This window comes from Dendrobates tinctorius, unplaced genomic scaffold, assembly GCF_039654945.1.
Source record: "Dendrobates tinctorius isolate UK_male_01 unplaced genomic scaffold, ASM3965494v1 ptg000029l, whole genome shotgun sequence".
Classification (NCBI taxonomy): domain Eukaryota; kingdom Metazoa; phylum Chordata; class Amphibia; order Anura; family Dendrobatidae; genus Dendrobates; species Dendrobates tinctorius.
Genome location: NW_027361697.1, coordinates 4,414,134 through 4,441,229, shown reverse-complemented (window position 1 = coordinate 4,441,229; position 27,096 = coordinate 4,414,134). Strand labels below are relative to the sequence as shown.

The 27,096-nt window shown below is 46.2% G+C and overlaps 1 protein-coding gene across 6 annotated transcripts in view; it reads left to right on the top strand.

Annotated features, from left to right (window-relative positions):
* SMG7 (SMG7 nonsense mediated mRNA decay factor) overlaps positions 1–27,096 on the top strand; it is a 63,631-nt gene that overhangs the window by 28,312 nt on the left and 8,223 nt on the right. For 3 of the 6 annotated variants that reach the window (XM_073571326.1, XM_073571324.1, XM_073571323.1), the window contains exons 9-18: positions 3,085–3,247; positions 5,921–6,077; positions 6,297–6,367; positions 7,683–7,743; positions 8,377–8,496; positions 19,519–19,951; positions 20,032–20,155; positions 20,262–20,650; positions 21,414–21,812; positions 24,077–24,226. In XM_073571326.1, coding sequence (XP_073427427.1) covers positions 3,085–3,247; positions 5,921–6,077; positions 6,297–6,367; positions 7,683–7,743; positions 8,377–8,496; positions 19,519–19,951; positions 20,032–20,155; positions 20,262–20,650; positions 21,414–21,812; positions 24,077–24,226 — 2,067 coding nt within the window. The remainder of the gene's footprint in view (positions 1–3,084; positions 3,248–5,920; positions 6,078–6,296; positions 6,368–7,682; positions 7,744–8,376; positions 8,497–19,518; positions 19,952–20,031; positions 20,156–20,261; positions 20,651–21,413; positions 21,813–24,076; positions 24,227–27,096) is intronic. The other 3 variants (XM_073571327.1, XM_073571328.1, XM_073571325.1) reach the window with 2 other exon arrangements.

The window sequence follows — 27,096 nt, the reverse complement described above, 5'->3', positions numbered from 1 at the left end:
AGGTTCTGTGTCCCCCAATTAAAGGCTAAGAGAGATTTTACGGTGAGTACACAAAAATCTCCTTTTTTTTTCTTCAGGTAACACAAGTACTTAACCCCTTAACGATTGCCGATACACCTTTTCATGGCGGCAGTTAAGGGTACTTATGCCTCAGCGCTGCTTTTTAACGGCGATGAGAAATAAGTCTATAGTGCCTCCAGAGTCAGAATTTCTCCGGGGTCTCGGCCACAGGGGGGTAGCTGAGACCCCAGAGAACATGATTCGGGTCGTTTTTTTTACCAACCCCGGTGTTACGATCGCCGTTATTCACGGAATAACGGTGACTGCCAAAAAAAGGTCCGATTCTCCATTTAATGTCTCTCTCCTCTGATATGATCGCACATCAGAGGAGAGAGAAATGGGGTCCCCCGAATACCCCCCCCCCGGTACCTCCGTTGTCCCCTGCATCCCCCCCGTGACGTCCCCCCCTGCCGCCGACGTCTTCTTCCGGGAAGAAAATGGCGGGCTCATGCGCGGTGCGCCCACCGACATCGGACGGCAGCAACAGGAAATTTTTTCCTATTTGTTCATTTTGACCACTGTGATGGGGTCTATCACAGTGATCAAAATAAAAGGGGGTTTGATTTACTTTTTTTTTTTTTTTTTGTCACCCCCTTAGTTGGGTAAAAATAATATAAAATAAAATGTATTTCCATTAGGGTTAGGGGTGGGCTAAAGTTAGGGTTGGGGTTAGGGGCATGTTGGGGTTGGAGTTAGAATTGGGGGGTTCCACTGTTTAGGTACATCAGGGGGTCTCCAAACGCGACATCGCGCCACCATTGATTCCAGCCAATTTTGCGTTCAAAAAGTCAAACAGTGCTCCCTGACTTCTGAGCCCTGCTATGCGCCCAAACAGTGGCTTTCCTCCACATACGGGGTATTGGCGTATTCGGGAGAAGTTGCAGAACAAATTTTGTGGTCCATTTTCTCCCGATACCCTTGTGAAAATAAAAAAAAAATTGGTTCCAAAGTAAATTTTTTGTGAAAAAAGTAAAATGTTCATTTTTTTTCCTTCCACATTGCTTTCATTCTCGTGAAGCACCTGAAGGGTTAATAAATTTCTTGAATGTGGTTTTGAGTACTTTGAGGGGTGCCGTTTTTAAAGTGGTGTCACTTTTGGCTATTTTCTGTTATATTGATCCCCCAAACTCACTTCAAATGTGAGGTGGTCCCTAAAAAAGATGGTTTTGTAAATTTTGGTGGAAAAATGAGAAATCGCTGGTCAAATTTGAACCCTTATAACGTCCTAACAAAAAAAAATTGTTTCCAAAATTGTACTGATGTAAAGGTGTCATGTGGGAAATGTTATTTATTAACTATTTTGTGTGACACCACTCTCTGATTTAAGGGTACAAAAATTTAAAGTTTGAAAATTGCTAAATTTTCCAAATTTTTGGCAAATCTCCGTTTTTTTTTTTGTTTTTTTTTCTTAAACGCAAGTTATATCGAAATGTTACCACTAACGTGAAGTATAATATGTCACGAAAAAAAAATTCTGAATCAGTGGGATATGTTGAAACGTTCTAGAGCTTATAACCTCATAAAGTGACAGTGGTCAGATAATACCAAATTGGCTCTGTCACTAAGGGGTTAAAATATACAAGCAGTACAATGAGGGAGTGAGCAAATTGTATTGATCCCTACTAGTGGTGAGCGAGTATACTCGTTGCTCGGGTGTCCTCCGAGTTAGCATGCACGGAGATTTAGTTTTTGTTGCCTCAGCTCCATGATTTGCGACTTGTAGACAGGATGAATACATGTGCGAATTCCCTAACAAACAGGCATTCCACACATGTATTCAAGCTGTCTAGCAGTCGCAAATCATGCAGATGAGACGACGAAAACTAAATCTCCGAGCACGCCAAAATACTCGGGAGGACACCCGAGCATGCGCGGAAAAACCAGAGCCACGAGTATACTCGCTTATCACTAATCCCTACTAGAATAGTAAAAGCCGTGCAAAACCATGGCTTCCCTCCAAAGTGTGTGACCAAAGAAAAAAAAAAGACATCTATAAGGCACAAAAAAGTTAATTTGTTTTCATCAAGAGTGGTCCAAAAGCCCCATTAGCCTAAACATCCCTTCTCTCAGAAGGTCTTTGGACACCACACCTGGGATATTTAACCAAAGCCCCCATTATCTTTTTTTAATGTAGTTAATCCTTTTTTTTTTTTTTTTTTTTTCTAAGCGAATAGTCTCGTTCAGTCTCTCTGGGTCACTTCTGTAATGCAGCGGAAAAGGCTAATGATGGCTGCTTGCACTGTTCTGTTTTTCTTCGCTTGGAATATCACCGACCTGCACTGGCATGCTGGCTAAAATGGGTCTTTGTGTAGTCTGTAGTGCACGCAGACTGATTATATGCAAAAAGAGCCCCAATTCTTGTATGAGAGTTCTGTGCCCTTTGCAGAAATCCGCAGTGTATGTAGTTACCAAATTCTTGCATAGTAAATCATACAGCAGGTTTTACACAAAAAGCTGCAATATAATTATATACCAGAATAAACGCTAACTTGTGTCTTTCTGGGTAAGTATCCTCTGTTCACTATAGTAGGCCATGTTCACACGCTGCAGATTCCTCACTGGTATCATTCACACTTTTCAAAACAGGTCTGCTTCTCTTGGGGTCCATTCAAACGAACCGACCGGTGTCACAAAACGACCACCTACCTGCTACATGCCTACTGACCAGCTGCTGTTTAATGTCCTGTTTACAGACGGTGCGTAATGATCTGTAAAAGATCGTTCAGTGCATATAGGCTGTGATTTGTCTCGGCAGCACAGTTCTTGTTTACACTGGATGACGCGCTGTCGAGAAAAATAAGTTTTTGTGCAGCACAAAATATCATTTTACCCAAAAACGAGCAATTTGTTGGGTGATTGGCAGGTGGTCTCATGATCCTCCTACATTCTAAATAAAGTTCATTCATGATAATCTTCTGATGTAAATGGATCTTTATTTTCTAACCCTGCACAGCTTTTTTTCCTACATACGGTATTCATGTGTTTTGGTTTTTTTTTTGGTTTTTTTTTGTCTTTCGCATATAGAATATGGTATTTCAGAAATCCTTCAATTCCCAGCAGTTGGTTCATATCACAGTCATCAATCTGTTCCAGCTGCACCACCTGCGGAATTTCGGTGCGGAGGCCGAGCAGCAGAGCTTCAGCCATGACGAGGACCTGTGCTGGTCCCAGCTGCTCTCGCTCTTCAGTAAGGCTTTTTTTTTCCCTTTTTTTTTTTTTTATATAGTTTGCAGTCAGAAGGTGGACCGGCCACTGGAAGTTCACAAGTGACTTCAACACTTCCCCTCATTGACTTGGGGATCCAGACATGTCTATTAACTATGGCATCATGCCCGATCTGGTTTTGATATTTTTCACAATGGCGTTGGAGGGTAAAAATAATCACACCACTTATTATTATTATTATGCATTTATATAGCGCCATTTATTCCATGGCGCTTTACATGTGAAAAGGGGAAATATAGACAAGTATAATAAACATGTGTATGACATGGGACACACAAGTACATAAGGAGAGGGGACCCTGCCCGCGAGGGCTCACAGTCTACAGGGATGGGTGAGGATACAGTAGGAGAGGGTAGAGCAGGTCGGGCGGTGGTTCAGTAGACCGAGGATCATTGCAGGCCGTAGGCTTGTCGGAACAGGTGGGTCTTCAGGTTCTTCTTCAATGTTTCCGTTGATGGTGAGAGTCTGATGTGTTGCGGCAGAGAGTTCCAGAGTATGGGGGAAGCACGGGAGAAGTCTTGTATGCGGTTGTGGGAAGAAGAGATGAGGGGGAGTAGAGAAGGAGATCTTGAGATGATCGAAGGTTGCATGCGGGTAGGTACCTGGAGACCATGTCACAGATGTATGGAGGAGACAGGTTGTGGATGGCTTTGTATGTCATGGTTAGGGTTTTGAATTGGAGCCTCTGGGCAATAGAAAGCCAGTGAAGGGCCTGGCATAGGGGGGAGGCTGGAGAGTAGCGGGGAGACGGGTGGATTAGTCGGGCAGCAGAGTGAAGGATGGACTGGAGTGGTGCCAGAGTGCTAGAGGGGAGGCCAGAGAGTAGGAGGTTGTAGTAGTCGAGACGGGAGATAAGCGCATGCACTAGTGTTTTTGTGGTTTCATGGTTGAGGAATGAGCAGATCCGGGAAATATTTTTGAGTTTGAGGCAGCAGGAGGAGGCGAGGGCTTGGATATGTGGTTTGAAAGAGAGCGCAGAGTCGAGGATCACCCCAAGGCACAGAGCGTGCGGGACTGGGGAAAGAGCAGCCATTGACATTGATGGATAGGTCTGGTGGAGGGGTAGAGTGAGATGGGGGGGGAAAGATGATGAGTTCTGTTGTGTCCATGTTCAGCTTGAGAAAGCGAGCAGCGAAGAAGGCTGAGATAGCAGGCAAACATTGTAGGATTTTGGTCAGTAAGGAGGAGAGGTCGGGTCCAGATAGGTAGATCCGCGTGTCATCGGCGTAGAGGTGATACTGCAAACCGTGAGATTCTATGAGCTGTCCCAGGCCGACGGTGTAGATGGAGAATAGTAGGGGTCCTAGGACTGAACCTTGAGGAACACCGACAGACAGGGGACGAGGTGAGGAGGTGGTGTGTGAGAGGGAGACACTAAATGTTAGGTATGATGAGATCCAGGATAGGGCCAAGCCTGTGATGCCAAGAGATGAGAGAATCTGTAGCAGGAGGGAATGGTCCACAGTGTCGAAGGCAGAGGACAGGTCCAGGAGAAGGAGGACAGAGTAGTGTCGCTTGCTCTTGGTGGTTAGTAAGTCGTTAGGACAGTTTCAGTTGAGTGATGCGATAGGGAGCCAGATTGTAACCGGTCAAAGAGGGAACAGGAGGAGAGGTGGGAGGACAGTTCAAGATACTGTTCCAGTAGTTTTGAGGCGTAAGGGAGAAGAGATATCGGACGATAGTTAAACACAAAGGATGGGTCAAGGGAGGGCTTTTTGAGGATGGGTGTGATTGAGGCATGTTTGAAGGATGAGGGAAAGACACCATTTGTAAGTGAAAGGTTGAAGAGGTGTGTTAGAGATGGGATGAAGACTGTGGCTAAGTTAGGGATGAGGTGGGACGGGAGTGGGTTGAGGGCACAAATGGGTGAGGTGTGATCTTAACAGAAGGGTGGAGAACTGATCTTCTTTCGTGGTGGAGAAGCTGGCTTTTGCAGAACAGGGCTGAGCGGCTAAGAGGGGCATTGGGGGCTGCGGGCCAAAGCTTTGTCTGATCGTATCGATCGTCTGCTTAAAGAAGGAGGCAAAGTCTTCATCAGAAATGAGAGGAGAGGTATTAAAATATGGTTTCTCAGACAGCAGATGCAGTATGACTTTTGAGTCACAGAAGAGTGCTAGGTGTGTACGTGAGGTTGTCCACTCCAAATCAGTAAGTCTGCAGTCGCACAGAGTGACTGCAGAGTTATGAATCCCACGAGTGCACGCCCTGTGCACTGCAGGGATTTGCCGGTTTCCAACTCTGGACCGGAAGGTATGTATGAGTTATACATACGGTACTCCCGGCCAGTGGGCGCAGCCTCCCTCTCCATACACATTCACTGAGCGTGTCTGACTAGAGGGCCTAGCCTCGTTCCATACAAGTGTATGGAGAGCGAGGCTGTGCCCACTGGCTGGGAGAATGTATAACGCGTACATATCCTCCTGGATTGGAAACGGGCCATTCCCCACAGTGCACGCCCTGGGGGGATTCATAAATCTGCAGTCACACACAGTGACTACAGACTTATTGATTTGGACTGGACAACCCTTTCAATATTTTACAGTGATGGGGCCTTGTAGAAATACTTTTTGCAACAAGGATAAAATTTAACGTTTACATCGTATACCCTGACTGTTTTCCATTTTTCTTTGCCCAGTGTCGTTCCTTGGCACTCTGTGCAGAAGTCCTTCAAAGACCCGTCACTGTGATGAGAAGTCCTGTGCCGATCCACTTCCTGCTATCAAGGTGTCTCTAGACTGGATAAAGCTACGTCCCACTGTATTTCAGGAGACGGCTGTGGAGGAAAGACAATTGTAAGTAGCACCACAACTCATTTATCAAAAAAAGAAATGTCATCAATGATCTACTCAGCCTAATGAGTGTAGTTTGGTTCTTGTGCACAGACGCTCAACATGTGAATACCTGGACTGGTGTCACTTGTTTCTGTATTGGCACTTGATGCATTTGTCTTTTGTACCCAGAGTGTTAGAATATTGTGTAATATGGGGTCACTTTTGTTCCTCTGTCTACAGTGTTTGGCCATGGCTCATTTCTCTGTTAAACAGTTTCCATGTATTGGAGGAAGACCTGATCAGTGCCAATTGTAAGTAACTAGGAGCTTGTACAATTTTAGAGTTTTGAAAGGACAATGGGCCTCTGCGCATGTATGCATCAGGAGGCGAGCGGGACTGGTGACACTACATGTACATATATCTGCTGACACTGCACACGTATGCATCGTGAGGCGAGCGGGACTGGTGACGTTAGGCTAGTATCACACTAGCATTTCCTGGGGCTGTGCGCAGCCGCCGCTAAGCTCCGCCTATGGGCGCATGAAGCTGTATGCGACCTGCGTACACTATCTTTAGCATTGGGTACGCAGGCCGTGCGCAGGTATGCGTTTGTCGGCGCATGCGTCTTTTTGACGGTGCGCCGAGCGCACCAAAATGCAACATGGTGCGTTTGGTGCAGGTCGGCGCATCGTCAAAATGACGCATGTGCCGGCAAACGCATACCTGCGCACGGCCTGCATACCCAATGCTAAAGATAGGGTACGCAGGTCGCATGCAGCGTCATGCGCCCATAGGCAGAGCTGACAGGAGGAGGCGCGTCCATGGGCGGAGCTTAGCAGCGACTGTGCGCAGCCCGACGCAGCTCCAGGAAACGCTAGTGTGAAACCAGTCTTACATGTACAAATATCTGCCGACACTGCTCACGTATTCATCGTGAGGCGAGCGGGGCTGGTGGCATTACATGTACAGATATCTGCTGGCTCGTGTACAAGCTACAAGTATCCGTCCACCTTTCCATTTCTGATGAATAAGACAGGTGCACAATACCTGCCAATCACACACGAGCTTAGATTACAGTGTTTGTCAACTCCAGTCCTCAAGACCCACCAACAGGTCAAGTTTTCAGGATATCCTTAGCATTGCACAGGTGATTTCAACACCTGCTCAAGCATTAATTCCATCACCTGTGCAATACTAAGGAAATCCTGAAAACATGACCTGTTGGTGGGTCTTGAGGACTGGAGTTGAGAAACACTGAGCTAGAAGATAACTATAGGCATGATGCCACCGGCCCTGCTCACCTCTCAATGCAGAAGTGAGTGGAATCTGATCTATTTTTGCCCCAGATTATTTGATTAGCGTAGCCCTAATATGTTCAGGCTGTTTTAGGACAAAAGTTGTGGCACTAAGGAGTCCATTTTTATCCCCATATTGGAGAGACAGTTAGTGTGCACTACCAGACCAGCTGCCAGAGAGGGGCACATATTCACAGCTTGAACATTATAGATATATTTTATGGGTTCAATTTAGGGTTGTTTTATTTTAGATAAACGTAAGTTGCTTACTTATCAAAAATCAACAATATATTTTACACTTTTTTTTTTTTTTTTTATTCTCTTCACCTAGTATTACCACTTCCAGAGGAGTTTGAACTGCAAGGGTTTCTGGCTCTTCGACCAGCATTCAGGCAAGTGTTTTTCATCTGAGGAAGACTCCTCTGTAGCCTTCAGCCAAACCCTCTAGTAGATAAATGTACATAAGAGCATGAAGGCATCAGCGCGTCCACAGTTTAGTCTCGATGTGCTACTACACAAATAAGTATGAAACATGCTCCTTCAAGTTCTACAGGGTTGGCTCAGGCGTCTTCATGCAGCAGCTTGCAAGGACAAACCTGCAGGTGCTCTGATAGTTTCCTGCTCCCCACTTTTCATGGGAAAATTTTAATGGAAAAAAGTTTGTACAATAATTTTAATTAATTTAGTGCTGATGCCCCTTTAAATTAACATACAAAGAAAACAACAATGCTAGTTTTAGGGACTTTTTTTTTTTTTTTTCCTGATTTGACTTGGATTCTGATAATGACAGCTGCCAATTGACTTGTGAGAGTATGTATGACATGTATTATATATACTTTGGTTAACAGAAAAAAAGATATTGCGTACATCTACTATCAACTTGCTTAATAATAATCAAATGTATGTGTATAAGGCTGTTTACTCCGCATTGCTCAGGTCAGGTGATGTATCTGATCTCCAGTTTCTGAGATTTTGTCACTGTTAAAAGAAACAAAAGATCTCAGATTCTTAATTCCTAATTTCAGAAACCTTGACTTCTCTAGAGGCCACCAAGCCATTATTGGAGACCGGGAGACACAGCACCGCAGACTGCGACCCATTCGCCTCGTCTCTCTGGGGAAGTGGATATCTGAAAACCAGCCCAGGTATGTTTGTTTTGTTTGTTTTTGTTTGTTAGAATTTAGGATAAAAACAATTTATTCATTGCAACATAGTCAGAAATACCATGATAATTGAAGGATATATTTATATATTTTTTTACGTTTGAGCGTGAGGTTGGGCGATGAAGAGAAGTCCCATAGGGATGGTAGAAACAATTCGGTCCACTACCTTTTTATTTCTATGGAGAGTTGCCGTAAATGACTGGATGATTAGAGATTAATTTTACTGTATTCATTTTACTCTGTCGCCTCATTGGGGGACACAGAACCATGGGTATTATGCTGCTGTCCACTAAGAGGAGACACTATGCATAATCTGAAAAAGATTAACTATGGCGCCTCCTCGGCAGTATACACCCCTGGACGGCGTCAGCCTTCTCCAGTTTTTGCTTAGTGTCGCAAGGAGGCACACCTAAAGGATTTTTCTTTTTTTCCGTTTTTCTTCAGATGACAGATGAAGAAAAGTGGGTCTCCTCAGTGAGACTCCCGGCATGGCTTTTTCCTCGGCCCCCTATTATGGGGTGCCCACTTGAAGTTGAGATGGCGGTTCCCGATGTCGCTTCTTCCCCAGTCCTGCGGGTGCTGGTTCGAAGTTGAGACCCCCCCTCCTTCCCCAATTCCTTTTGGTCTTGGGTTGAGGTCGAGGCGAGGAAGAAGCCCCCTGACGGTGACAGCAGCACCCTCCCTAATCCCCCTCTGGTGGTATTAGGTTGAGACGCCGCAGGTAGGGTCTGTCCATGGCAACCTACGTAGCATCCAGGGACCCCAGCCAGCTGCGGGCTCCTGTCGGGGCCGGGGGGAGTGCAGGCAGGCATAGCACATGCAGACACTGGGCTCTATGCGCCCCTGTGTCTGCGGCAGCATTAGTCTACAGCGCCGCAGGGGAACCCATCACAGGGCCCCGCTTCAGGTTGTGGCCCCACCGCTAGCCTGCCTTTCAATCCGGGGGGGACCGGTAAAAATACGACACCCCCCCCCCCCCCCGGACTACCGCGCTGGCCTGGAGCCCTTCCTGGGCATAGAAATCTAGTTTAGGCAGCTGCTTCGGCCTAGTTGAGGTCGCCGCCTCCTCTCCGCCCCCCCGGCCCGCCCCCCAGGATGACAAATATGACTCCACAGTGTCATAGAAGGGGCGGATCGAGGCAGAAAGGGCACGTTTTTTCACATCTCTCCGCGCTCTTTCTCAGCTCTCCGCCCACTTCTTCTCCCTCCTCATCTCCTCGGCAGTCATCTTCGCTGCAGCAGACGCTGTCCCATAAAGCAGCAGCAATGCCAGCAGTCTCCGGGGGGCACAGGACTGTGAATTGTCAGCGCTGGACCTAGGGGCACACTGGTGGATTAAGATCACAGCCGTGTTCTCTTTACTTGGCTGTGAATCCATATTACCTACAAGGTTTTCCATCGCTCCCCTGCGTAGTCACCCCTGTACAGTCCTCTGCTAGCAGCCTCTATGCACTATGCTGGGCTCAAGGAAAAGAACCAGGCAGGACTGTTTTTATGCTTTCTGCACAGCCTGCAAAGCCACTCTCCCCAGTGGCAGCACGTACCCGCACTGCAAGGATTGTATCAAAAATACTGGGTCAAAGCCCCAGGAAGCTCCTATCATTGCGTCAGCGGCCGCTACCATGCCGGAATGGGCTACCCAGATGTCGCAGTCTGACACAGTCCATAGATAACCTGACCTCCCCATTACTCCAGGCTCTGCAGGGTCATGTCTCGCCTATGAGTGTTACCCAGCAAAGGGACAGCTCCACCCAGGGACAGGCCGTTTCTGGCTCTCCCAGACGTAAGCGGACCCACACGTCGCGTTCCGCTGCGTCATCCCATAGCACAGGGAGAGACACCGTGGTCCCAGGTCGCCTAGACCATCCCCTACCAGAGACAGACAACGCAGATCTCTGCAAGAAGACCTCCGCCCCAGCTCACCCACCAGGGAACGCCTGAGCGATATGCAGGATTTGGAAGGCATCTGTGACTCCGACTCAGACAATGAGACAGAGAGGTCTCTGGTCCCTTGTCCCACTAGCAACACCGCGCTAGTTGAGGACATAATCTCTTCCATCCATCGGGTGCTGGACATTTCTGATCCAACCCCGGAAGTCCCAGAACACAATATTTGCTTTGAAGGTGTTCTGAAACCACCTAAGGTTTTCACTAACCACCCGGAATTTCAAGAGATCCTTACCAAGCAGTTTTCGCAGCCTGATAAGAAAGTCACCAGTCGTAAATATTTAGAAGCTAGGTACCCCTTCCCACAAAAGGACAAAGTGGACAGATCCACCCGAAGTGGACCCCCCAGTCTCTAGACTAGCAGCACAGACCCTCCTCTCACTGCCAGATAGCTCAACCCTCAGGGACGCAGCAGACCGACAGGCAGAACGCATGGCTCGGTCAGTGTTTGAAGCGGCAGGGGGCCTCCCTGGCCCCCGCGTTCGCTTCAGTTTGGGCGGCCACGGCCATTCTGGCTTGGGCCAAAAACATTGCAAGATGGCCTGCAAACTTCAAATCCTGAGCTGTCGGACCATGCGGTTCAAATAGCAGTAGTAGCAGATTACATGCTTCATGCAGCCCTTGACTCTGCAAGAGGTGTAGCGGGGATAGCAGCAAACGCCATCACAATTCGGCGTATCCTCTGGCTGCGGGAATGGAAAGCGGACGCGGCCTCAAAGAAATCCCTCACGCATCTCCCGTACTGCAGTGGACGGCTTTTCGGTGAAAAGTTGGACACAATGATATCCAACGCCACTGGGGGTAAGAGTACCTCTCTCTCTCAACTCAAACCTAAACGCACGTTTAAACGGCGTAACCAAACACGATTCCGATCCTTTCGGAATTCTTCGGGCTTATCAGTCTCGTGCCCAGCACAAAATCGTAACCGCTCTCCACGCAGGGACAACCCACGGGCGGCGCAGAGGCCGGACAGGACCTGGCAGTCGAAAGCAGGCCAGGCGAAGCCCAAAGGAGGAAAACCTCAGAATTTCGCTTCATCATGACTCACGAACTCCGGAAGACACCCCACCAGTAGGCTGACGACTTCTACTCTTTCAGCAAGTCTGGCTGTCTATTACAGAAGACAGGTGGGTCAGGGAAATAGTGTCTTCCGGATACAAGATAGAGTTCACTTCCAGTCCACCGAACCGGTTCTTCCTCTCTCTTCCACCAAAACCGCCAGACAAGGCTTGTGCCTTTCACCAGGCGGTCTCCTCTCTCCTTCAAGCAGGAGTCGTAGTACCGGTTCCCACGACCGAACACTTCCGAGGGTTCTACTCCAATCTATTCGTAGTCCCCAATAAAGGAGGCAGCGTCCAGCCCATACTAGACCTAAAACAACTCAACAAATATGTACGGGTCCGTCATTTTCGTATGGAGTCCCTTCGGTCCATCATTGCGTCCATGGAGCAGGGAGAATATCTCGCCTCCATAGACATACAAGATGCATACCTGCATAAACCAATTGCTCCCGCCCATTAAAGATTTCTCAGGTTCGCGATCAACCAGGACCACTACCAGTTCGTGGCTCTCCTGTTCGGACTCGCCACGGCTCCCAGGATGTGTTTTTTTTTTTTGGTTTTTTTTTTATCAGATAAATTTTTTATTAAACGATAACAATTATAACATATATGACATCAAGCAGTTGTTCACATATAATCATATATTTTTATAAACAAACCCCCCCCCCCCCCCCCCCCCGAGACCCCTTCAGTGTCTTCCTCATTTCTATTCCGGTACTCTTTCCCACATCCATATATAATTGTTTATTATGAATATCATAATACGTCCTCCCCACAAATCTAACTCCATTCTACCCATGGCTGCCATATCTTATGAAATACATCGAGTTTATTTCTCTTTTAGTATATACTTTTTTCCAATGAAATTATATGCTCCACCTGCGTAAGAAAGTCTCGTCGGAGGCTCTTCTCTGATCCAGAACCGAGCGATCAACTTCCTTGCTATGAACAACAGTCTAGCAATCGCCAGTTTGACCATGGATACCGCTACTAATTCTTCCACATAACCTAATATACAGACCAAAGGGTCTCTGGGGATTGCACACCTATATATCAATTCAATCCGACTCAATACAACTGTCCAGTACGTAGACAATCTAGGGCAAAGCCACAGCATGTGCAACATGTCTGCCCGTTCCTGCGAACATCGTGGACACTCGGAATCAGACCTCAAACCCATCTTGAACAGTCTATCGGGAGTTCTGTAAGCTCTATGAATTACGTATAGCTGAGACATCCTCCCAGGTTCGCTCATAGAGATCTTAGGCACATATTCTAAAATAGATTCCCATCTATCGTCATTTATCTCTCCCAATTCAGCTTCCCATTTCACTCTAGACTTGATGGGATGTTTGACTAGAAAAGTGAATAATAAATCTCTATACACTTCTGAGATTGCCCCCCTTGTCACGCTGTTCTCCAAAATGGAGGCCAGCGTGATATCAAACTGGATCTCAATAAGTTTTCTCCGACATTGCGATCGATACGCATGCTGAATTCTTTTATAATGAAACAAATTTGAATGCGGTAACTGGAATTCTGTCTGCAGCTCCACAAATGACTTAAGTCTCCCCTGACCCATTAGCTGTCCCATCCTTCTGATTCCTGCCTCTCTCCAGGGCCCAAATCCTTCCATTTGCTCGAATTCTTGAAAATTTATATTATCCCATACAGGAGAGTATTTGGTAAAGCCCGTGACACCCCTTATCTGTTTAACTTTTTCCCAAACCTTATGAATTAGAAGAACAGTAGGAAACCGAGAGCCTAATTTTAAAAACTGCCTCCCTTCCAAACTCTCTCCCAGAGGCCATTTTCCAAACAAACATCTCAAACTACTAGGCGATTGTCCCTGTCCCGTCTCCACCCCCCCATCCTCCAATATGCTGGCATTGTGCTGATAGAAAATAGACCCAGGGGTTGGGAAGCGCCAAACCTCCTTCCTCCTTTGGCCTCTGCAACGTTTCTTGTTTAAACCGTGGGCTTCCCCCCCCCCCCCCCATATTAGTTCGCCAAACAGCGATTTAATTTTGTGGAACCTACTCTGCGAGATCCAAATTGGAGAATTATGCAGTACATATAAAAGCTGTAGCATCACAATCATTTTTAAAAGGTTCACCCTTCCAATTACCGAAAGATGTAATTTGTTCCATGCTGATATTTTGAATCAGATCTTTTTTATTAAACATTCATGAATCAATACAGAAAGAATATGACATCTTGTATAGCTAGTAAAATTTACATTGAGAGCAAATATTATTTAAAGGGTAAAACTCTTCCTGTGTAAGAATAAATAAAAAGAAGAAATCTCAAAACACAGATATTTGCATAAAATTGAGCCTATAAACAACATGGCTCCACAAATAAACAAAAATCAAAATTATACATCAGTGCCTCATTTCAGCGGGAAAACCATCCCCGCCAGCCGCGCCACTCCGCATCATATTTCGCCCCCCCCCGCCCCCCACAGATATCAGGTCCAATCCACCCCAGCTCCCTCCCACCGCGCCACTCAAAATCTACTTCGCCACAAAGGGCACTAGACTTTATTTTCACCCCCCAAGCATCCCCTCATCGCAAGCACAACAGCAACTGGTCCAACATCGCATCCCGTACCAGTGCGCCCGAGGGGAGACCCGGTGACTCCATCCATGGCTGCCAAATTTTGTAAAACTTTCTTAATGCATTTCTTTTTAAATAAGCCCCCCTTTCCAATCTGATGACATTATTTAGTTTATGCTGATATTTTGGAACGAATTTTTTGTAACAAAGGGCTTAAATTAAGTTCTTCAAACCTAGTCAACGGAAGGGCGATTTGTATCCCCAAATATTTAAATCCCGAAACCACCTTCAATTTTGCTGACCTTTCCACCTCCCCCATATCCCTATCTACCTCATCAATGGGCATTATGCACGATTTGTCCCAATTGATTTTGAGTCCGGAAAATTCCCCGAATTCCTCAACTAATGCCACCGCGTTATCCAAATTCTCCCGAGTCCTCCAAAAATAACAAAATATCGTCGGCATACAAAGACACCCTCTCCTCCTTCACTCCATAAACAAATCCTTTTATCTCTTGTGCATCCCTTATTTTAGTGGCCAGAGGCTCCACGGCGAGGGCAAACAGCAACGGAAACAACGGGCATCCCTGCCTCGTACCCCTATGTAATGAGATAGATAATTCATTTCACTCTAATTTATATATATATAATATATATATATATATATATATATATATATATATATATATATATATATATATATATATAATATATATATACACACACACACACACACACACACACACACACACACTTGGGCCCGAACCCAAGACCCATCAAAACCGACCACAAGTACTTCCATTCTACACAATCAAATGCCTTATGGGCATCCAGAGACACTAATACTCTCTTTCCAGCATTTTCAGCTGGAATTTGCATATATAAATATAGCCTCCTTAAATTGATTGCTGTAGATTTATTGGGCATAAATCCCGATTGATCTGGGTGGATTACTTTATCAATCACGTGGGTCAGTCTGTTGGCCAAGGCCTTCACCAGAATCTTTACATCTGCCGTAAGGAGTGAAATTGGTCTGTAGGACTCCGGATTCAATGGGTCCTTATCAGCTTTAGGAATGACCACCATAATGGCCTCTCTCATAGATGTAGGTAACATTCCCCTCTCCAACGACTCATTAAATACCTTCTCCAATTTAGTTATTACTTCTTCATTAAGAATTTTATACACCTCTGTCGGAATGCCATCCACCCTCGGGGCCTTATTTCCCGCCATGTCCGCCAGTGCCATCCTCAACTCCTCTGCTGCAAGCGGCCTATCCATCCATTCTCTGTCTTCCTCCCCCAATCTAGGAAGCTTAATCGCCCTCAGATACCTGTCCATCTCCTCTTGACCTTTATGTATCTTTGAGGAGTATAGCTCACTATAAAATTGTTTAAATACATCCAAAATTTGATCCCCCTGTGTAACCACATTACCTTCCTTAGTTTTAATTGCATATACATGTGAGGATTCCCGTTGTGCCGAAGCTATCACTGAGAGGAAGTGCCCCACTTTTTCACCCTCCGCATAGAATGCCTCGTTCTGAAATGCCCGCCGTCTCTCCGCCTTACGGATGTGAAGTTTATTAACTTCCGACTGGGCCACTCTCATGCGGGTTTGCGTCGCTTTAGTACACTGCGCACCCAGTGCTTCCTCAGCCGCCCTTAATTCCTCCATCACTGCTTTGTCTAGATTTTGAGACCTAGTCTTATATCGAGACACTTCTCTGAATAAAATCCCTCTCAAAAACGCCTTCATAGTATCCCAGACTATATGACCCTCTGCACTTCCTTCGTTTGTCCTAAAGAATTCTCCCAGCTCCTCTCCTATCTTTCCCATATCCAGCAACCGTAACCAAAAGGGATGAATTTTCCATCCCATACCTGTCAACCTCCCCCGTTCTCCCAATTGTAGAGATATCACCAGTGGACAATGATCCGATAGGACTCTGGGCAAATATTCCACTTCCTGTACCAAGTTATCCATCCCCTCATTTCCCAAAGCCACATCAATGCGAGACAGGGATCCATACGTCGCGAGTAGCACGAGTAAGTGTAGTTCTCCATATTCCGAACTCTCCACAAGTCTATCCAACCAGTTTCCCTCATGTAGTTTCCGAAAGGTGTCACATTCCCTCCCTCTCTGCTCCCCGCATGTTTACCCTTATCCCAATGATCATTTGCAATATTATTCACATCACGTATTACAAGCAACGGGACCCCAGTCCATTTCCCGGATAAGTCCAGAATTTCCTGTATCTTTTTTCCAGAAAATGGTGGAGGGATATACAAAGACACAATACATAATAATCTATTCAATATCCTACATACAATAAACACATATTGCCCATCCTTGTCTATTATAGTCTCCACTTCTTCATATGGAGTAGAAGTGTGGATCAACACCGACACTTCCCTAGCATAGGCTGAGTACGTTGAGTGATAAGCCTTCCTCACACACCTTTTTTGTAACATAGCTACTTTGTCTTTTACCAGATGTGTTTCTTGGAGGCAAATCACTGAGGGCCTCAGCTTCAGCAGATATTGTAGAATTGCGGCCCGTTTTGAGGCTCCCAGGACGTTTACCAAAATCATGGCAGCCACCATGGACGTTCTACACTCCAGAGGCGTTGTAGTCGTTCCATATCTGGACGACCTTCTCATCAAGGCTTCCACCTTCAAGGACTGCGAAGTCAGCGTCTCAATCACAATCGACACTGAGTCGACTGGGCTGGTTAGTCAACTTACAAAAGTCATCGACTACCCCGAGTCAGTCCCTGACCTTCCTAGGGATGCTATTCGACACCTCCAGGGGTCTGGTGCTCCTTCCCAGGGACAAGGCACTGGCTCTCCGTTTGGGAGTTCGCATACTCCTGCGCAATCCTCCCCAATCTTTCCGGTTTGCCATGAGAGTCCTCGGCAGGATGGCAGCAGCAATGGAGGCGGTACCATTTGCCCAGTTTCACCTCAGGCCTCTTCATCTAGCCATCCTCAAGTGTTGGGACAGGAATCCCTTCTCCCTCGACAGGGAGTTCTGGCTGACATCGTCGACCAGGAGGTCCCTACACATGTGGCTCAAGCCAACTTCGCTTGCAAGGGGAAAATCCTTTCTCTCAGGTCAATGGAAGGTCCTCACCACTGATGCAAGCCTGACAGGTTGGGGTGCGGTGCACCTACATCACAGGGCACAAGGCAAGTGGTCACCAGTGGAAGCGACCTTGCCCATCAATATCCTGGAGATTCGGGCCATCTTCCTGGCACTGAGAGCCTTTCATTACTTGCTGGCAGCCTCTCATATCAGGATACAGTCGGACAATGCCACGGCGGTGGCATATGTGAATCACCAAGGCGGGACCTGCAGTACCCAAGCAATGAGAGAAGTGGCACATATCCTCCACTGGGCGGAAGACACGAGGTCGGTACTCTCGGCGGTCCACATTCTGGGTGTGGACAACTGGGAAGCAGACTTCCTCAGCAGACAAGGAATGGACTTGGGGGAGTGGTCTCTCCATCCCGAAATTTTTCACCAGATCTGCCATCGCTGTGGGACCCCGGACGTGGACCTAATGGCATTCCATCTCAATGCCAAGGTCTCCAATTTCATGGCCAGGATACGCGACCCGCGGTCGTTCGGAGCGGATGCCCTGGTTCAGGACTGGACCCAGTTCCAGCTTCTGTACATTTTGCCACCCCTCCCCCTGATCTCCAGAGTAGTGAGGAATATCAAACAAGAGGGAGTTCCAACCATCTTGATCGCGCCAGACTGGCCCAGACGTACATGGTACGCCGACATCGTACAACTTACAGCAGACGCCCCCTGGCGTCTCCCCGACTGTCACGACCTTCTGTCACAAGGTCCGTTCTACCATCTCAACGCAGGGGCTCTCAATTTGATGGCGTGGCCCTTGAAACCTGGGTTCTAACCCAGGCAGGGCTCTCACCGGATGTCATTACGACTATGATCAGGGCAGGGAAGCCAGCCTCCGCCAAGATTTATTACCGTACCTGGAGAGCTTTTTTTTTTACCTGGTGCGAATCTCGCTGACAGGTCCCACTCCCTTATTCCCTCCCAAAGGTACTTGGGTTTCTCAATCGGGCCTGGACGCCAGGCTATCCCTAGGCTCGCTTAAGAGCCAGGTGTTAGCGCTCTCAGTGCTCTTTCACAGGCGCATCGCTAACAAGCCGCAAGTAAGGACCTTTCTCCAGGGGGTTTCCCGATTGGTTCCCCCCTAAAGACGTCCACTGGAAACGTGGGACCTCAACCTGGTCCTGACAGCATTGCAGGCACCACCTTTCGAACCCCTTAAGGAAGTCCCACTCCGCATTCTATCACAGAGTGTTTTTTCTGGTGGCAATCAGCTCGCTTCGCAGGGTGTCTGAATTGTCAGCACTCTCCTGCAGACGGCCCTTCCTAGCCTTTCACCAGGACAAGGTGGTTCTCCGTACAGTCTCATCCTTCCTTCCGAAGGTTGTGTCCAACTTCCACCTCAATGAGGAAATTTCATTGCCATCCCTTTGCCCGGTTCATAGAGTGGAGAAGGCTCTGCATACGCTTGACCTCGTCAGGGCATTGCGCATATACGTGTCTAGGACTGCACCCTTCCGGAAGTCTGATTCCCTTTTCCTTCTTCCGGAAGGCGTTCGAAAGGGTCTGCCGGCTTCCAAAGCCACCCTTGCCAGGTGGATCAAGTACACCATACAAGAGGCTTACCGCCTTAACAATTCTCCTCTTCCGGCCGGTATCACGGCACACTCTACGCGGGCAGTAGGGGCCTCCTGGGCCATTCGGCACCAGGCTTTGGCGCAACAAGTGTGTAAGGCGGCCACTTGGACTAGCCTACACACGTTTACGAAACACTACAGTGTTCATACCCAGTCCTCAGCGGATGCAAGCCTGGGTAGACGGGTTCTGCAGGCGGCAGTGCCCCAAGTTTAGGGACCTGCTAGCACAATATTTGTCCATTGCTTCCCACCCAGGGACTGCTTTGGGACGTCCCATGGTTCTGTGTCCCCCAATGAGGCGACAGAGTAAAGGAGATTTTTGTGTACTCACCGTAAAATCTTTCTCTTAGCCTCTAATTGGGGGACACTGCTCCCACCCTGTTGCCCTTACGGGCCGTTGTTTACGGTTGAGTTCTCATATTGTTCTTTGAGCTCGTACATAGTTGCCTTCTTACAGGCATGGTTATGTCGTTTCTGTTACGTTCCTCCTAATGCTTTTGCACAAAACTGGAGAAGGCTGACGCCGTCCAGGGGTGTATACTGCAGAGGAGGAGCCATAGTTAATCTTTTTCAGATTATATATAGTGTCGCCTCCTAGTGGACAGCAGCATAACACCCATGGTTCTGTGTCCCCCAATTAGAGGCTAAGAGATTTTACGGTGAGTACACAAAAATCTCCTTTTTTTTTTTTTTTTCTATTTTTGATAAATTGACAGGCTGATGCAGTACCGTACTGTGAAAGGTGAGGTCTCCTTTTCCACTGATATTCCTGAAGTCATGATTGAGGATGCAGATGATGTTGAAGACATTCCCTCACCTCAAGAGACGAGACAAGCGGACACTCAGAAAACAGAGGGAAGTCCTGGTTTGAAATCTGTACTTTCCACTGGGCGCAGTCCCAACGGCGAATCCTCTGAAAAGCCTGTGGTTACTTTCAAAGAGAACATTAAACCCCAGGAGGTAAACCGCGAGGTGCTAGCTCGGAGTTACACGAGAACGGTCAATGCTTGTAAAGAGCAGAGAGACTTTAATAAATTGATTAATTCAGCTGCTAACAAGAAGGATATTAATGGCAAACGGAAGACTGAACCCAAGAAGATCGGCACTGACAAGGTGCAAGAACCGACAAAGCAGAGCATCGCTGTGCAGGTATCTATTGGTACAATTCCACAGTGTATTTCTCTTCATATTTTAGGGGAGGTCTTTGACTTTTCTGTCCCCTATTGTAGGTGAAAACACCAGTGTCTGAGTCAAGAAAAACTCCAGTGACGCCAACATCAAGTCCAAGCAACAACACCCAGTTCATACCGATCCACCATCCTGGAGCCTTCCCACCTTTGCCTAGCCGACCAGGTATTTATAAAAAGCAAAATATCATTAAGGGCTCCTTTCTAGTGGTGTTAGCATTGCTGTTTCAGTCATTTAAAGCTTTACGTCAGACTATGCTCCTCCTCCGCAGGATTTCCCCCTCCGACCTATGTCATCCCACCTGTGGCATTCTCAATGAGCTCTGGATTTACCTTTCCTCCTGGAGTCAATGTCCCAGGATCTTTTCTGCAAGCTTCTTCTCATTCTACTGCTGGGAATCAAGGGCCTCAAGGGAAACAGTCCCACATTCCTTACAGTCAGCAGCGGCCATCTGGCCCAGGGACACCTAGCCAAGGAGGAGCTCTTGGTAACCAGCTGCCTGGCCAGTCACAGCCGCAGGCTCCGTCCAGTTCTCCAACTCAGTCTAGCACACCGACGTCGGCCCAACTGCAGATGCAAGTAATGGCGCAGCAGCAGTCGCCTACTAAACCTATACAGTCACTTGGAAAGCACCCCCAACATCACCCTTCCCTTCAGCAGGTATAATTCTTGCATGTTTTTATTTTATGTCTGAAAACTATCCGTACCGATCCCTACTATGCACCAGAAAATGGATTTTGCAGGTTTTTACTTTACAACAGCTGCAAGTTAGCAGTAAGGATCATATTGGCCTCCATTCAGCAAAGCTTTTCCTGCAGAATTCTGGAGGAAAAATCTTTGGAATGTTTGCAAACGGTTTTATGACTTTTGGCCTTTTCACACCAGTTTTGCTGAGTGGGGCTGGGTTGCGGTGGGAGCCTTGACATCACGCCTTATGTAATTCATGAGAAACTATAGCGTTCCAGAAATCTTACACCTGACTAGAGTTCGATTTGTGGCTAGGCACACAGACTCTCACCACCTGTCAGATTCTCCTCTTTTATTATGGCCTCCTGGATAAATCTGATCTGCCCCCTGCAACCCCTTTTGGCTTTCCTTGACCATGCAGAAAACTGCAGCACAGCTCCATTCACTTAACCGAACTTTGCTGCAGTTCCCCTGCAGAACGCTGTGCAAGGAAAGACCCCCTTTATTCTCAAGATCAGCGGGAGTTGCAGTGATCGGACCTCCACCAATCATAAAGTTATGGCTTAATCTAGCGATATGTCATTACTTTATGAAATGGAAATATCCCTTTTACCACTTTTACCTCTCTGCTCATTCTTTTGTGATTCAATACGCTTAAGAAAATGTCATAAGTTCCATTTTTCAAATTAAACATATCATTGAGTTTCACATTTGTGGCCAATGTCTTGTTTCACAGTACCAGCAGAACGCGGATGTATCTAAGCAGTTGTGGAACTCTCCTCAAGTCCCAAACTCGCTTGGAAAGCTGTTGCCTCCCATGAAGTCAAACTATTTCATGGATGGTCGCCTACCCACTGAGCCCCTGAGCATGCTGGAGCAGTGCCTACAGCATCCGCTTATTCAGCAGCAGCAGCAACCCCTGGAGAAGAAGATGAAGCCTTTCCCATTGGACGCCTACAACCAGAACACTTCTGAGATGAAGATGTCCGACTTCTACTGGGGGGAACAAGCATCCTACAACCTAAATGACAACCGACCGCTATTGGCACAGCAGTCAATTAATAACCAAAGGGGCAAGCGCCAGCCGACCGGCTATCGTTCAGGGCAGGATTCATTGACAAGGTTGCCATTTGAGGTAATATTTTCTTTACAATGTGATGTGTGTTCCCTTCCAGACGACTCACTAATCTCCTCGCTCCAATTTTGTACTTTTTTTTTTTTTTTTTTTTTTCTTTCCTTTTTTTGCTTTTGAGTGAGTGGCTTTCCTAAATTTCTCATTCTTTCCCTCCTTTTCAATAACATTAATGGGGAGTGCAGAAAAATGTTAGCCCTGTAATACTAGTATATGGGACCGTGCCGCTTAGTAATCGCCACAACATACGAGGACTTGTCTTGAGCAGGACGAGTTGGAGTTTCTGATTCTACTGGTCCGTTGTCCCCCCCCCCCCACTGGTGTAAAAAAAAAAAAAAAAAAGCAAATTGTAAAAAAAAAAAAATAAATGGCTTGTGTTTCGACTTCTCTTTGGTATCAATTTGGAGTGTGTACTTTATTTTAGCACTCCTTATTGCACTTTGGTTAAGGAGTCCCCCCCCCCCCCCCAAAAAAAAAAAACAAAACAATTCTGACGTTTTAAAATTTTTATAATACAACGTAGGTCAATTATTTTTGCATGTTCAAATAACTTCTTTTTTTTTTTTACGGACGTGTGGATACAAAATCGCAGTTTGTTTTTTCCCCAGAGTTGGAAAAGGCAGTGTTTTTTTTTTTTTTTTTTTTTTTTCCTTTTAACCTGTCGGCAAGATTGTGCTGAGTAACCCACACAGTGTCAGGATGGAGATAGATAGATATATATATATATATATATATATATATATATATATATATATATATATATATATATATATATATATATATATATATATATTCAAAATAAAAGAAATAGTATGCGGCACTCACCATGGCAATTTTGTAGAAAATTCCTTTATTGCATGACTTTCATCTTAGATGGACGGGTTCAGAGATGTGCGGGGAGGGGAGAAAAAGGACAGTCCTTTTCTCCCTCTCCCTGCGCACTTCTGCATACCTCTGCCCCCGGCCATCTAAGATGGAAGTCATGCAATAAAGTAATTTTCTACAAACTTGCCATGGTGAGTGCCACATACTTTTTCTTATCCATATATGCAGAGCACCGTTAATCCAGGCACTCGGGCTGAATTAAGCTCTAATACCTGGCTCAAGACTTCCGGACAAAGGGGTTGAAGAAACTATACACCGGTGCCGCTATTCATATACTTTGTAGACTTCTCTCCATATCCAGCACGTTTGCATCTATGATGTGTATATAGTGCTTTTCTTTGGTCCATAAATTCATAAAAAAAGCACGAGCATATCATTACCTCAAAACTGAAAATAAAGATTAAACAACCACAAAACGGATTTCATCAACCAAGGTATCATTGTAAAGCCGAGGTCAGACTTGCGAGAAACTCGGACGAGTCTCGTACGTCAATACCCGGCACTCAGATTGGAGCGTTCAGCTGTCTGGAAATACATGCCACCGCACACTCCAGTCCTGTGTGCTGGCGGCGAGACTTGTCTGAGTTTCTTGCAAGTCTGACCCCGGCCTACTCAGTATAATGGCGCCGACTTGACGCTGTGTGTAGGTTACTGTGCACAATCCTGCTGACAGGTTCCCTTTAATACATAATGCAATACTTTGGTAGTAAAAATGGCGATCTTGGGACCATCATCAACAACCTGTCATTACCGTCCTATGGCTGGTTTTCATAGGTGTACCAAGAACCATGAAAGGCCCCCAGCTGCCTTGGGAATGTATTGTCACCCCGCAATCACATTGCTGGGCAGGCTGATGAATGCGCAGCCTGGAACCAGTTAATACTAGATAACACAGCCTACAACCCCCTCTGCATGCCCGCATCCTTCGTATGAAGTACATGTAGGTTAGATGTGAGAAACAACAAGCTGCACAGGATAAATAGGTCTGGATTACAAATCTTCTACCGTTTTGCATGTACGTTTCAATTAGGGACAGTGTGTCTCCGTCATCTCCCTTTTCTCTTTTCTTTAACCCACCAAAAATTAAGAAAGTGAGTTGTTGTTTTTCTTTTTTACAAGGCCTATTGCAGTCTCCCCTCTTTTAGTGTTCAGTGGGACACATTGGGTTACAAAGGCGAGCGTCCAGCTTCTACCTCTCTAAGCAGAATAGCCCGTGCTACGATTTTAGTGCAACCCCAGACATGTGGAATCTTGCATTGTACTTTTTTGTGTTCTATTCTATATACTCTATATAACTTCTCTTGTACTATCTCCATTTTTATTTTTCTGCTTTCTCTTTCCTCCTCTTCCTCCCTTGTTTGTTTCTGCCTGTCTCTTACTAGGAACCCAAGCGTTCCCCTCTCCTTCCCCCGGACCTGTTAAAGAGTCTGGCTGCTCTAGAGGAGGAGGAAGAGCTGGCTTTCTCCCCTCCTCCCGATCTTTACCCAGCTCTGCTCGGCCCTCTGGCCACGCTCCCTGGACGAAGCCTCTTTGTATGTATTCTGTGCGCTGCGCTTCTCCCAGCTTCTGCTCTTTTACAGACTTGGTATCTTAATGCTACAGTTTTGATCCCATTCTCGCTTCTTTATGCAATACTAATACTCTCTTTGCTCTGAAGTGTATGTCTTTTGTGGAAGTGAGTGGCTTTTATAGTGTCCTTCTATTTGCCATGCTGGTCCTGTAAATCCAGTGACGTTGTGGGGGGGGGGCGGTGGATGCCAGCTGCCCTAATTTATTACTAGAAGTCCATGCTAAACAGAGATTGGTTACTGGAACACACCTTTGAGATTCTCAGACTGAAGAAAGAGCTCTGTATGGTTATTCCCATCTTTAGAATTTACCACAAGTGATAGGCGAACCCCTGGAACAGTTAAATAAAAAAAAAAAAGTTTGTTCTGGGTACCTGAACAGTATCTGAACCCCAGACCCCATTCACTTGAATCGGGGGCCAGAGCATCCAGTAATTGCCACTCCATCATGTTCATGACAGCGGCGCGGCAAATACTGCCTTTGATCTGTGGTAAAATCATTACCGCCGGTCAGAGAGCTGCGGTTTCCAGACTGTCAAGTGACCGTGTGAGCCCGTGACTGTGATCGGAGGTAAAACGCTTACCTCCGGTCATTGGCATCGGCTGATGGGACTACTAGTTCCATCATCCTGCGACTGCTAATGGCTTCAAGAGCAGGCGGCAGCTGATGGGAGTATTCATCAGCCGGCACCTGCGCTCCAAATAAATTTAAATAGCGGAGTGGGTTCACCTGTATTTTTAATAACCAGCAAGGCAAAACTGACAGCTATGGACGGCAACCCTCAGCTTTCAGCAAGGCTGGTTATCAAGAATAATTAAAAAAAAAAAAAAAAAAACATGAGTTCCTCCCTTTTTTGACAGTCAGCCAAGCTAAAGCAAACAGCTGGGGGCTGGTATTCTCAGGCTAGTAAAGAGCCATGAATATTGCCCGCCCACCTAAAAATAGCAGCCTGCAGCCGCCCAGAAAAGACATATCTATTACATGCGCCAATCCTGGCACTTTTCCCGGCTCTTCCCACTTGCCCTGTAGCGGTGACAAGTGGGGTTAAAATTTGTAGGGTTGATTGCGCCTTTGTATTTTCCAGTGATATCAAGCCCACGGATTAGTAATGGAGAGGCGTCTATAAGACATTTATCTATTACTAATCCTATGTATTTTAAATAAACATACATCCAGAACAAAGTCTTTTATTTGAAATAAAAAAATCCTTTTTTTATGTAAAAATACCAAACAGTTATACTCTCCTAACACCCATTCCACTGAAGCCATGGTCTCCTGTAAAAAAAACAATCATATCCCTCATGTGTCCGTCGTTCTGTCCCATGCCGTAATCCATGTCTGAGGATAAACATTTTTTAACCTGGACGGTGCCAAGATGAGACCATCCAGGCTGAGAACCCCTGAGTAATGAGCTGCTGTTCACCAGAAGTTCATTTCTCCCAGTGAACTGCAGTGAACTCACCGCTGCACCCTGAGACTTTTTTACCTTGCTAGTAGTGATCTCGCCAAAGTCACCGTAGTTCAGGGTCCTTGTTGGGGATGCAGCCTCAGTGACTTTGCGGAAACCTCGATGATGTCGCCACTACTCACTGAGGCTGAGCTCGCAGCAGCAGCTCATTCTTCAGTGGTTCTCAGCCTGGACGGTAGCATCTTGGCACTGTGCAGGTAGCAGACATACACTCGAACACTGCATTTTATACAGGACTGCCAGGAAAAGCCAAACTTTGTTTTCCATCTCCAATGAATGGGAGTGGCTGTTCTCATGTCTGGCCACTACATTCCCATGGAGCATTTGAGTGCTCCGTAATCTAGATCGATGATGGTTCCAGCAGTTGGACCACCACCGATCAGCAAGTTTTTGCCTATGCTATGTAGTTATGGTAACATCTAAAAATGGGAGCGTACTTTTTCTAAAGGGGTTTGTTTTTTGTAGAAAACTTTTTTTTTTTTTTTTTTTTTTTTTTTGGAAGAGTCCTCAAATAAAGTAGCTGACACTGGAAGGTTCCACCATTGGCTTGGCACTCCTAGCGATCATCTACAGAGGAACCTCTTTTAGCAAGTGTTCAATTTTCCTGCAGCTCCACCGCAATAGAACTGAAGCTCCCATAAAAATCAATACGTTGTCAGTCAAATGCATAGAAATGCAGGGTCCTTTAGAGACTGCTGTTATCCAGATCACCCCATTTTGATATATTTTTGAAGAATTTGATATATTTATGGGTTGTTGTGAGTAAACCAGTCATTCACAGAAAAATAAAATTATAGAAGTAGCAGCTGTAAGTCTTTGTGCGAGAAGATATGAACCGCGTCCATTAACTAAACATGCTAGTATAAAGGGAATGTGCGGGTGTTCTCTCCCGCCTTATGACATTGGGTATGGAGAACCGCCGTAGAATGCTGGGTAGTAAATGTTGTTCACAGGTCTTGCTAATTAGGATGGGACAGGAGAGTATACCTGGACAACCCCTGTAATTATGTAGACCTAGCTTGGTATAGTTGAGTTCATTTATAGTTATAGGACCTGTCGCTTGCCATAAATATGTATTATTTTTTTGCCTGGTGAAAATGCCTCTGTTCTCCTGAATCTGGAGATGTTTATTTTTTGTTTTTGCACCTTTGCGTTCCTGAGATATGGCCTTTATGCCCATGGTACACTAAGTGGGTGTGGTCCTGAGCTCTTCTATGGGCTTCTTCATGAATACCACACCCAGTTTATGGAAAAGGCTAGATTTACATACAGGGAAGAAATGCCCATATCTCTGGAACACAGAGGTGCATGGACTAATAATAAACATCGCCAGATTCAGGAGAACAGCGGCATGTACACCAGGTA